This window comes from Stegostoma tigrinum, chromosome 9 (genome assembly GCF_030684315.1).
Source record: "Stegostoma tigrinum isolate sSteTig4 chromosome 9, sSteTig4.hap1, whole genome shotgun sequence".
NCBI lineage: Eukaryota > Metazoa > Chordata > Chondrichthyes > Orectolobiformes > Stegostomatidae > Stegostoma > Stegostoma tigrinum.
The window spans coordinates 46,894,705-46,907,955 of record NC_081362.1 but is presented as its reverse complement, the minus strand read 5'-3'; the positions used below and the strand labels follow the sequence as shown (position 1 = coordinate 46,907,955).

At 40.6% G+C, this 13,251-nt stretch overlaps 1 protein-coding gene across 1 annotated transcript in view; it reads right to left on the bottom strand.

Moving 5' to 3' along the window:
• The window catches only part of LOC125454890 (ribosomal protein S6 kinase alpha-5-like), a 95,064-nt gene that overhangs the window by 13,516 nt on the left and 68,297 nt on the right, over positions 1–13,251 (bottom strand). Inside the window, exons 10-12 of the mRNA XM_059648513.1 lie at positions 2,704–2,835; positions 2,286–2,419; positions 1,015–1,108 (exon numbers count right to left, since the gene is read on the bottom strand). Of these exons, the coding sequence (XP_059504496.1) occupies positions 1,015–1,108; positions 2,286–2,419; positions 2,704–2,835 (360 nt within the window). The remainder of the gene's footprint in view (positions 1–1,014; positions 1,109–2,285; positions 2,420–2,703; positions 2,836–13,251) is intronic.

The following is a 13,251-nucleotide window of genomic DNA, read 5'->3' as shown; positions in this document are numbered from 1 at the left end:
TAAAATTAAGAGAATTGCAGAGAGGGCAGCTACATCTTTAGGTGCCCATAGTCTCATTTGCATAGGAGTGCAAGATCCTGTTTCTTTAGCACTGGAAGGTTTCTTATTGGCCCTCCAACTTTGACAGTCCTCCCACTGGTTAAGGATGGCAAGCTCAACACCTGGTGAGCAATTCAGAGAAAATCACTGCCAGATGACTGTAAGATAATAAAGTGTGAAGCTGGATGAACACAGCAGGCCAAGCAGCATCTCAGGAGCACAAAAGCTGACATTTCGGGCCTAGACCCTGCGGTTCCAGTTTTTAACCTTGATGACAGGATCCTGAATCCCATGTGGAAAAACTTACCCATTTTTAAAAAATTACTGATTTTATTAATTAGGTAAAAGAGTTTAAACAGAGAATTTATAGACACGGGAATTTAGTAAAGGAACTGAACTATTACACACAGGGAAACATTAAACTTTCAAACAAATGGGATCAATTGCATACCATCATGCATAATGAAATATGTAATGATTCCAAATCGGAGTAAACATAACAGTTAGTCAATTTTTAGAGTTATTGATGTACAAGCTAACACTATATTTGGCAACAATTCTGTGATTTTGCCTAATTGTAAAAAGTACAGCTTCAGGGATTGTGGCTTGTTCAGCAGATATTCCTATACAAATAGTTTCAAATTCCCAACCATGAACAGTGCAATTCAAACATTAGCTTTCAACAATTTAAAACTGATCAAAAATTCTTATTTGTAAACAGAGCTGTGTGGATGGGTAACTTTATAATATTATCTTTGATAATATTAAAGCTAACTATTTCCTGGCTTGTGCGTTTGATAAAACAGAGATTTGTGAAAGAATATTAAGAGAACGAATTGTTTGAAATGCAAAACTCAAAAAAGATGTGCACTAAAAATCAGATTAAGTTTGTAACAGTCAAAAAGTTAGTGAATCATTATTCTTCACCCTTGTGAAGTTTCAGATTTGTTTTTGCATCTTATCTTTTTATTGTACCTGATCATGGTAAACTTCACATAGTTCAACAATGTTAGGATGGGCCCCTAAAAGCTTCAGTGCTGCAATTTCCCTTTGCGTACAGGCTTCCATTCTAAAAAGCAACATAACATGTTAGGGCAAATCATATTCTACAACTGCATGGATAACAAATCATAAAGGTTTATTGTTCAGAAACAGATCTAAGTATCCTTTGATTTTGTTCAAGTTAGAATTAATTATTAATGAATTTCAATATTGAATAACAGACTCCATTAGAAGCATCACAGCTAAGCTCATGTCCAAATTTGTGATGACTTGATGCCCATGATTACTTGGTGCATACTTTCTGCAGTTGGCTGTATAAAAATAAAATTCCCACTTGACTTCTCCTCACTAATTCAACTCTCAGAGATCATTTGAGATTCGACATTCATCACTGATTGACCCTACTGTAAAGAATAAAGCTTAAATCAAGGATGTCTTAGCTATTCCAAGTATGTAATGATTCATCAGAAGGATCTACTTACATCATGAACAAAACTGAAGTTGCTGGAAAAGCTCAGCAGGTTTTAGCATCTGTGAAGAAACAAAAATCAGAGAATTAATGTTTCAGGTGCAGTGACCGTTCCTCAGAATAGATGGTAGCTGGGAAAAAGTAGGTTTATGTGCAGAAAATAGGGAGGGGGCTGAGGTAGGGAGTAAACAATAGGATAGAGCCCAAAGAGAGTGAAGAGCAGTTGGATAGACAAAAGAGTTGATAACGATCTGTCTAGGAGGGTGAGTTAATGGGAGTTGTGAGTGACTAACAATAGGTAGTCCTGACATTACACACTACCTGTTGCTAGTTATTCACAGTCCCCACTAATAACTATTTACCCTCCTCGACAGGTTGTTATCAACTCCTTTGTCTATCCAACTGCTCTTTTCTCTCTTTGGGCTATATCCTATCGTTTACTCCCTACTCCATTCCCCTCTCTATTTTCCGCATATAAACCGACATTTTCCCAGCCACCATCAGATCTGGGGAAGGGCCTCAGTACCCCAAACATTAATTCTGATTTTCTCTTCACAGATGCTGCCAGATCTGCTGAACTTTTCAAGCAGCTTCTGTTTTTGTTCTTGATTTACAGCATCCACAGTTCTTTCAGTTTTTATCCACCTACATCAGTTGTTTTGAAACTGAAAATAATTTACAAACAAGATGACAGAATTCTAAAAACAAAGCAACATAAATTTAATGAATTTCCTGATGAACTGATCTCTTAATTTTATAACCCAATTGTCATTACCGTCTGCTGACGATTTTGACACAGTATTCCTGTCCAGTTCTTTTATGTCGACACTTCCTACAAACAGAAAAACTTCCTTCACCAAGTGGCTTCTCTTTCATGTTCAATTCATAATTCTGGTAAAAGAGGGAATCCTAGAAATACACAAATTAAAATCGAAGTTTGTCCATGTGGTAAAATAGCTTCAGAACGTAAGTTTCATGAACTGCTTAGCTCAGTTAGTTATGGTTAGTATATAATCTTAAAAGCATGACAGCAGCTCAATACTATAATTAACAATAGAACTTTTCAATCTTTAGAAGTTATCGTAGATCTTGAATTTCATTAGTTCAAATATTAATCTGTAACAATGATCAAAGATATCTGATGTAGTGCTAAGTAGAATAGAATATACTAGAGACATTGTAAGCAGACCAACCTTTGACATAGCACTGCGTGTAACAGTATTGTTGTCTGGTCGTTCCAGGGCCATCTGCAGATCATAGATGCATGTATGATTCATTATGGCATTTCGATTAAACAGTATAGAAGGCGCAACAAATGAATAGCCCTGTGGGGAAAAAGAAGAGTAGAAACATCAATGTGATATCAATATATGGGATTCTTAATAATTTAGGCATCAAGTTTATTTCATAACCATTTAAAAGTGTTTAAATTACAGCTCGTGTACTATTTGCAAACCCCATCAAAACTAAGTTATTTGTTTCCTTCCTCCCTAGGTTCTGATCAAAACAGCAGAAACTAGAAAACATTGCAAAATAATCCTAAATCTCTGGTAATGCAATAACGTTTGCCTAATGCTATTATCAATTGAAATAAAGTTATGGCTTTACAAATTCTCTAACAATAGGTCATTTTTTCTTAATGCTTGCAAACACGTCCAAACGCCTTTAAAGGTATTTGAAGTTTTAAGGATACAAGAGAAGCAATAATGAACCAAATTTTTTATTTGATATTGTTGTAATAGGATTATTAAACAAAATCCGTTATTTTGGACTGTTTCAGGTTCAAAACTGAATCACATGAAATTGCTTCAATTTTTTGCTAGACTATTCAATATCTTTGAAGTATACCAGTTATTAAATGAGCTTTGCACATAAACATTAAGAAAGACAGCGCATGTTTTGTCACAGACTACTGTCAAAAGTTTAAGATTATATCATTTACAAGATTCTCACCAACGTCATTTAATTCTGCGATAATAAAATGTGAGGCTGGATGAACACAGCAGGCCAAGCAGCATCTGATGAAGGGTCTAGGCCCGAAACGTCAGCTTTTGTGCTCCTGAGACACAGCAGGCCAAGCAGCATCTCAGGAGCACAAAAGCTGACGTTTCGGGCCTAGACCCTTCATCAGATGCTGCTTGGCCTGCTGTGTTCATCCAGCCTCACATTTTATTATCTTGGAATCTCCAGCATCTGCAGTTCCCATTATCTCTCATTTAGTTCTGCCTTGTGTTAGTTCAGAACCTCACTGGCAATTCAGATCACCAATACAAAAAGACTCAAAAACTGATGTGCTGGATTAAGTCGATAGGGGAAGCTGTTCCTTCTCAAAAAAGCATATAGATTTAAAATGATGTGTTGATGAAGCAAGGGTAACGTGACATAAGACTTCACTCAGTGAGTAGTATGGTATGTATTGCCTGAAAGTATGGTGAAGGCAGGTTCAATTGACACTTTCAAGAGGACACTGGATGATTATTTGGTTAGAAATGATGTACAGGATTTGGGAAAAAAGTAGGAGACTGGCATTAGGTGATGATGCCCATTTGAAGAGTTGCTGCAAGTACAATGGGCCAAATGGTCATCTTCTACACCATAACCCTTTTGTGATTTTGTGAAGTTAAAAATGCTAGGCTACGATTTACTTTCACTGGGTGAGGAAGTTCACAATAATATATAAAATGGTCAAGATGGTTCTCAAAATTTGAAATTTCCATACAGAAATGGAATTTTCTCCTCAAAAATATCCTATGTTTTCCAAATGGCTGAATTACTATTTCAATGATGCTGCTAAGGTATTACTGAACTACTCAAGCATCTGGCCCCTTGTTTTACCCAATGAATATGAGAAAAGATTTTCAGATCCGGGCAATACAGACACTCAAGAGAAGCCACTTTGCACTTTCCACCATTTCCTATCACAACACTTATGCAGACCCCAGCAGAAACTCTAATGAAGTTGAACATCACATTCTGTGTTTAAAGAAGTGGACTCAAATCTAATGAAAGATCTTTGTCATTTTACAAGTTTCTTCATTAGTAGTGATTTCTGCTGAGGCCAAGGCCCGTGGCACGGCTGAGACCACAAAGGCAATGGCATCATAGAATCATAAGATGGCTGCAGCACAGAAATAGGCTATTTAGCCCATCATGTCTATGTTGGCTCTCTGCCATTGCAAATTAGTTAATCCCACTTCACTGCCTTTTCCCTGAAAACCATGGATTTTTAAAAAATTGGATAATTGTATATTATTCTTTTGAAAACCACAATTGAATTTGCCCACCACACTTCAAATCCTTTCTAATATATGACATCCAGAAGGTTAAAATGACGCTCCATTTGAGGCTGAAAATGTATTTCATAAAAGATCACCATAAAGTCTTTACTTTTATACTTTATGTTCCTATTTATAATGTCCAGAATCCTGTATGTCTTTCCAAACTTACCCAACCTCCAATAAAAATTTGTGCAAATATAAAGCTAAGGCAGGAGGAGGACTATAATTGTACACCTTATTTTATGTTGTCTCTCACTTTTTTCTTCCCAAAATGTATCACTTCACACTGCTCCTTATGAAATTTAATCTTCCACTTGTCTACACAACTAACCCAAGACCTCTTGAATTCTATACTTTACTTCTTTACAGTGTACAGTACTTCACATATTTGTACATTGCAAAAAATCCACAAATGACAAAACTGTGTCCTGCACATCCAAGTCGAAGTCATTAACACAGTTCAAGAAAACCAGAGTACGTACATGAGATCATGTTCATAAAGGGGTTGTGGAAGATGGTGAGGGAAACACTTGGTTCAAGTCACTGAGAATGAAGTGTAGGGTGAAGTCAACACAAAGACAAGGCACTTTTTGCTCCATGTGGGAAGCGAGTGTGGAAAATTCTAGCAAAGACAATCATTGAAACTTACAGCAAAATGGATGATGCTGTACACTATGCTACAGACTGATAGATGACGCAATTATAGATTCAGTGCGCTTTCAATTAGAGAGCTTGAGGAACCCGATGACTCTGAATTGTTAATGTATGCCCACTTGCCTGCCTGTTTCCCTAGCCAGTGACACAAGGCCATACAAATGCTCCAAGAATTTACAACACAGCACAAATACACCAAAAAAAGTTTGACTAGATTAACAATATGATGGCCTGTAACATGTTTGTCTGAAGACAGCACACAGCAGGAAAAAAATGGTAGTTCCCACCACCCCCACCTTGAGATAATACCTGACATTTTACAATGCTCTGGCCGATGAATAAAGACCTTTCATAGATCTCCTGCTTTACTGTGCTTTCAGTTGAATCTGTTGTTTTTTATGTAGTTTGTAGACATATTGGATTATATAATATTGTATTAATATGGAAATGGGGCATCTTCTGTCATCATGAAGCTCCATTTAACATGATGTGCTGTTTAACATTAATTTGAATGAATTCCTTGAGATTAAACTGCATTGACATGTTGTATGTATAATTGCATAGTTGAGGGGTCAGCCTTCTCTACTTTTGCAGGTTCAAACAATGCAAAATTTATACCAAGTATGCAAGCCTTGCCTTGAAGAAGGCTTTTAATACTTTGTGAAGTTGATGGTCCATTGACATCTTGCTTTGTGGACTGATACATTTTGATCCACCCACAAGGCACTGAATGTGGGAGATGCAAAGCTCTCTTTGAAATGCATGTTTTCCACCATACACATTGAGATTATTACATTGTTTAATCTTTTATTAACCAGCATAACATTAGACAAACTTATAATATCAGATTGCTACAACAATAAGCAAACTGAAATGTGCAAACAAAAATCTAATTAGGAGTTAGGACTGGCCTTTTGTATCACCTTGCATGGATACTAACAGTATCTAGTTTAGCAATTTGAAAACTTGACCCTGTTACTCAAGTCATGTTGTTAAGTATACACTTGAGTAGCTGAGATGTTCATGCATAATTTCCTTTCCCTCTGGCAATGTAATACAGAGAAAAACAAACCTGTCCCCGCCTCCCTAGCCTGTTCTTCCTCTTACCTATCCCCACCTCCCAGCTCAAGCCGCACCTCCATTTCACACCTACCAACCTCATCCCGCCTCCTTGACCTGTCCGTCCTCCCTGGACTGACCTATCCCCTCCCCACCTCTACTCTCCTCTCCACCTATCTTCTCATCTATCCATCTTCGGTCCACCTACCCCCTCTCCCTATTTATTTCAGTTCCCTCTCCCCATCCCCCTCTCTGATGAAGGGTCTAGGCCCGAAGCGTCAGCCTTTGTGCTCCTGAGATGCTGCTTGGCCTGCTGTGTTCATCCAGCTTCACACTTTGTTATCTTGTGTCCCATAATGTTGACTTCTGCACTTTGATTACCACTAGGTCATTGATAACTATCTAAAATTTTGACAGAAAATGAGAAAATGTGCATACTTTTTAAAATATAATAATGGATTGCAATTTCCATAAGAAAGATGCAAACAGAGAAAAATAATCAGTCACAAAAACAAAGTTGCTGGAAAAGCACAGCAGGTCTGGCAGCATCTTTGGAGGAGAAAACAGAGTTAACGTTTCGGGACCCGAAACGTTAACTCTGTTTTCTCCTGCACAGATGCTGCCAGACCTGCTGAGCTTTTCCAGCAACTTTGTTTATGCGACTGATTTACAGTATCCACAGTTCTTTTAGTTTTTAAAAATAATCAAGTCACCTGTTTGATGCAGATGCCCATAGATCAATGTTAAGAATCTAAGGTTTTGGAGTAGATCTGTAGCTTGGGTTCTGGGTGTTGAGGTCGGTTGGCTCGCCGAGCTGGTTTCTTGTTCCGCAGACGTTTCATTACCGTGCTGGTAACATCCTCAGTGCAGCCTCTGATGAAGCGTTGGTGTGTTTTCCCACCTGGTTTTTAAACTCTGGGGTCCGCTGCGATGGATTGCCTCACTTCTGGTTTTTCTTCATAGTGGAATGTACGTGGGGTCGAGTTCAATGTGTTTATTAATAGCATGCTTTGTGGAGTGCCATGCTTCCAGGAATTCTCGTACTGGTCTCTGCCTAGCCTATCCCAGGATCTTGGTGTTGTCCCAGTCGAAGCGGTGGTTCTCCTTGTCCACGTGGATTGAGATGAGTGAGTGTTGGTTGTGTCTTTTTGTAGCCAGTTGGTGTTCATGTACTCCTGTTGTTAGTTTCCTTCCTGTCTGTCTGATGTAGTGTTTCTCGCAGTCTCTGCAGAGGATCTTGTAGACGACATCGGTCGTGTCCATGGCCGGGGAGTGGGTCTTTAAAGAGTACTTTAAAGAATGCTGAGCTTTCACAGTGACTGGTTCCTTCCAGTTGAGCACAAATGATTCTTAACATCGTTCAGGTTGGTTGGCTCGCCAAGCTGGTTTGTTGTTCCGCAGACTTTACTATTCTTTAAAGAACCGCTCCCCAGCCATGGTCAGGACCAATGTTGTCTATAAGATCCCCTGCAGAGACTACGAGAAACACTACATCAAACAAACAGGAAGGAAACTAGCAATAAGAGCACATGAACACCAACTGGCTACAAAAAGACACGACCAATACTCACTCATCCCAATCCACATGGACAAGGAGAACTACCGCTTCGACTGGGACAACGCCAAGATCCTGGGACAGGCAAAGGCAAGCACAAGAATTCCTGGAAGCATGGCACTCCATGAAGCATGCTTTTAATAAACACTGAACTCGACCCCATATACATTTCACTACGGAGGAAACCCGGAAATGTGGCAATCCATCGCAACGGACCCCAGAGTTTAAAAACCAGGTGGGAAAACACACCAATGCTTCATTAGAGGCTGCACTGAGGATGTTACCAAGCACAGTAATGAAATGTCTGCGGGACAACAAACCAGCTCGGCGAGCCAACCAACCTCAATGATGTTAAGAATCATTTGTGCTCAACTGGAAGGAACCAGTCACCGTGAAAGCTCAGTAGGAGGTGGACCATAGCTTTAGGTCCGTTCACTGGTTATCATTCTCTTGCAAATTGTTTCCTGACTGAAATACAGTCAGCACATATGACAATACAACATTTGACAATGCTTTAAATGATATTTTCCTGTACAATTTTTATAGACATAGTGGCAAGAATGGTTCAGTCTCTGGCCTTGGTGCCTCAAGCAACAAATGTGTTTCGCCCACCCTCCTTCAGGTTGTCCAAAATAATCAGAATAAAGAAATGGCCACTGGATAGACATTATGGTTCTCTCCCATTGCTTATATGCAGGAATAGGTTGGGGTTTTGAAAATAACTGCTTTCAGATATCAACAGTACTGTGGATGACAAAGCTAGCAAAAATGAGAAATTTATGAAAAGTATTCTTTCAAAATAATTTCTAGATTACTGAGATGGGGTGCTATAGTCTTATTGGCTCATTTGTTGGTTTCTCAATCATGTGTTGTTGTCAGGTCACCATTATTTTTTGGCCCTGATGAAGAGTTACTGCCCTAAAATGTTCAGTTGAAGTGGGTCAGATAGGTCTTTTAAGTTTGAAGCACATAATTACAGCTAGCAAGATCAGTTTGACTGTAGACTAAATTATTGGGGGAAAACTGATCCAACGCTTTTGTACAAAATCAATTATGTCTGTAGTTTGCATTTATGTGAAATCTACAAGTCAAATTCTTAATCATAATTTTCTAGACCTCCTGTGGAAGAGCAGTTGGGCATAATTAATTCGAGAAGCAGTTCAAACCAGTTCTTCTATAACTGCATCTAAGTCCTTTTTGTGTTAGGAATATATAAATTATCCAATTTGATACGATTTAACAATTGAGTATGGGCAACGATAGGGAGGAAGGGAAAGGGTGCTCCTTTGTGTCCAACTTTCTCAGCTTCCAAAATTTTTTTCTTATTTTTCTTCTACAGGGAAGAAGCTAGTTATTTGGTGAGTATCTGGTAGTGATTTAGGTTAATTCCATTCCTGCGGTTCTACATAGTATAACAACTGGTGATAGGGCTGAAAAAATCTATAGAAGCAAAAGTGAATATATAATTTAACAAAATATGAGAAGGTAAGCTAGTAAACATTAAGAATGGCCGGACAGACAATGTGTTATAGCTGCAGTATGTGGCAGTTCCAGGATGCTAGTTTAGTCCAGCGCAAATGTGTAGAGTCAATATATGAAGTTCAATAAGTTTGGTTCAGTACTCATGAGCTGGAGACTGACCTATGGACATTAAAAAATACATCAGGGTGGGAGATGGTTATATAGATTCTTTACACAAGGATGCAGTGATACCATTTAGAATTGCATCATTTGATTTAGGCAGTTCTCAGGGACAGGAGTGTGCCTTCGACAGTGAGGCAAGTAAGGGACCCAGAGAGCAGGAATATGCACATGTCAGCCCTTGCAACTGTCCAACAGCTTTGAGATTCTTTCAACTTGTCTGGATGACAGTGGGGGTTGCAGGGTGGATAAGCTAACTGACAAGGCATCACACCACAGAGTGTCATTCAAGTAGGCGGAGAAATAAAAAGAATGTAATCAGGGACACTAATAGTCAGACGAATTGACAAATAATGCAAGTCCAGATAACAGGGTGTGGAGCTGGACGAACACAGCAGGCCAAGCAGCATCTTAGGAGCAGGAAAGCTGACGTTTCCGGCCTAGACCTGTCATCAGATAGTTCATTGCCTGGTGCAAGAAATTCAGGGCTGGAGAGGAATGTGCAGTAGAAGGGGGAAAAATCCACTTGCTGTGGTCCATGCAAGTAGCAACAACATTGGAACAGCAAAGGAAATGGCTTTTCATAGTCAGTATGAGGACATCAAATGAAACAGCCAGATCTCAAAGGCATAATCTCTCGATTACTGCCTCAGCCACCTGCAAATTAGCATAGGGCAAATCACATTAGAGAGATCAATGTATGTCCCAAAGACTGGTGTGTGATTTGTCAGTTCCAGTTCATGAGGCATTGACACCAATACTGGCAAAAGTGGTATCCATAGCAATGGGATGGTCTCCATCTAAATCATGCTAATGAGTGGTGTTCTTCGTGTAACTAGGGAAGTAGATAGCATTTCAAACTAAATAGTGAGGGTAACAGATCAAATTTGGAAGTTGGTGTAAATCATAGAGAACAGCCAAGGTACAAGAAAATGTTACGAATAGGGAATGTAAACAGGCCATAACAGAAATGGATAAAGGGTACAAATCTATGCGTAAATTATCAGATAACAGTAGAAGTTACAAAAAGTATACAATGGATAAAACCAAAAGGTACATACAATCCAGTAGCCATTTGGTAGACATAGCTGCTGGACAATGTGAAATGGGATCTGAATCTTGAAGAGTGCAGCACACTTAACAAAAATCGTAGGGTGTGGGTGCCAATGTCTGGGCCAGCATTTATCATCCATCTTTAGTCACCCATAAGAAGGTGGTGAGCTGCTGCTGTCCATTTGCTGCAGTTAGACCACAAAGACATTAGGGAGCGAGTTTCAAGGTTTTGACTCTGAGACACTGAAAGTAGGGTGATATATTTTCAAATCAGGATGTTGGGTAGCCTGTAGGGCAACTTGCTGGAAGATCGGGAAACTAGGAAATCATGGTGGACTGACTTTGTTAGTTAATGGTGATGTTAATACAATAGAAAAGGGGTGATGCCAGTTCAGGAAGCCAGCATATGGAAATGATTTGGATGGAGATGAGAAATGATAAAGGCAAGAGGTCACTTGTGAGAGTGGTTTACAGGTCCCTCCACAGTAACCTCACGATAGGGTATACATAAAAAGAAGAAATAGTGAGAGCTTATCAGAAAGGCACCATGATAACCATAGGAGATTTTAATCAGCATATGAACTAGAAAAGTCAGGTAGGAAAGGCAGCCTAGGTGTGGAGGTAATAGAATGCATTTGGGATAGTTTCTTGGAATAGTATTCTCTGATGCTAACCAGGACCAGGCATACTAAACCTAATATTGTCCAGTGACATAGGACTAATGAACTCTCTCATCGTGAAGATGACCCAAGTTAGCCACAACTATAGTAGGACTGAGAGATAATAGACTCTAGCATTGGCAGTTCCTGAGATAACAAGGTGTGGAGCTGAAAGAACACAGCAGGCCAGGCAGCATCAGAGGAGCAGGAAGGCTGACGTTTCGGGTCTGGACCCTCCTTCAGGAATGGGGGAGGGGAAGGAGGCTCTGAAATAAATAAATAGAGAGGGGGAGGTGATGATAGAAGGTGAATAGAGGAGCAGATAGGTGAAGAGAAGACAGACAGGTCAAGGAGGCAGGGATGAAGCCAAACAGGTGAAAGTAGGCAGGGAGTTGGGATGGGGGTTGGTCAGTGAGGAGGGAGGAGTGGGTAGGTGGGAGAAAAGATGGACAGGTCAAGGAGGCAGGGACGAGATGGGCTAGTCTCGAGATGAGGTTGGGGGTGGGGAAATTTTGAACCTTGTAAGGTCCACATCGAGAACATTGGGGCAGCAGGGTTCCCAGGCGGGATATGAGGTGCTGTCCTCCAGCCTTCAGGCGGCATCGTTGTGGCGCTGAAGGAGGCCCAGGATGGACATGTGGGAGGGGGAGCTGAAGTGGTTCACAACTGGGAGGTGTTGTTGTTTGTCACGAACTGAGCGTAGGTGCCCCACAAAGCGGTCTACAAGCCTCCGCTTGGTATCCCTGATGTAGAGGAGGCCACATCGGGAACAGCAGATAAGATATACCATGTTAATGGATGTGCAGGTGAACATCTGTTTAATGTGCAAGATTTTCTTGGGGCCTGGGATGGAGGTGAAGGGAAAGAGGTGTAGGAGCAGGTGTAGCTCCTTCTGCGGTTGCAGGGAAAAGTGCCGGGAGTGGTGGGGCTAGTGGGAAGTGTGGAGCGGGTGAGGGAGCCATGGAGACAGCTGTCCATCCGGAAGGCAGATAAGGATGGGGAGGGAAATATATCCTTGGTAGTGGGGTCAGATTGCAGGTGGCAGAAGTAATGGAGAATTATAAGTTGAATCTGGAGGTTGATGGGGTGATATGTGATGACAAGGGGAATTCTGTCTTTGTTCTTATTGTTGGGAGGGGGTGTGAGACCTGAGATGCGGGAAACGCGAGAGATGTGGTTGAAGGCAATTTCAACCCCTAGGGAGGGGAAATTGCAGACCTTGAAAAATGAGGACATCTGGGATGACCTCATCCCCGCCTCCTTGACCTGTCCATCTTCTCTCCCACCTACCCGATCCTCCCTCCTCACTGACCAACCTACATCCCAACTCCCTACCTGCACGCACCTGTACTGGCTTCATGCCTGCCTCCTTGACCTGTCCATCTTCTCTCCACCTATCTGCTCTTCTATCCACCTTCTATCATCACCTCCCCGACTCTCTATTTATTTCAGAGTCCCCTTCTCCTCCCCTATTCCTGAAGAAGGGTCCAGATCGATAACGTCAGTTTTCCTGCTCCTCTGATGCTGCCTGGTCTGCTGTTCATCTAGCTCCACACCTTATTATGGTAAGACTGAATTTTGGATTCATTTTGAGGGTGAGAGAAATGGGTCCAATACTGTTTTTAACATATAAATAAAGGACAATTATGGAAGCATGGAAACAGATGGCTAGTGAACTGGCAAATTCACTTAAAGGAAATGCTTAGACAGATATCTATGTGTTAGTTCAGTTTACAATATACAGATTCAATACAACATCATGAGTGTCTGGTTGTGTAGAAAGTGAGTCTGGAAAACTAATAACGGAAAATAAAGAAATAATAGGTGAACCGCACACGTATT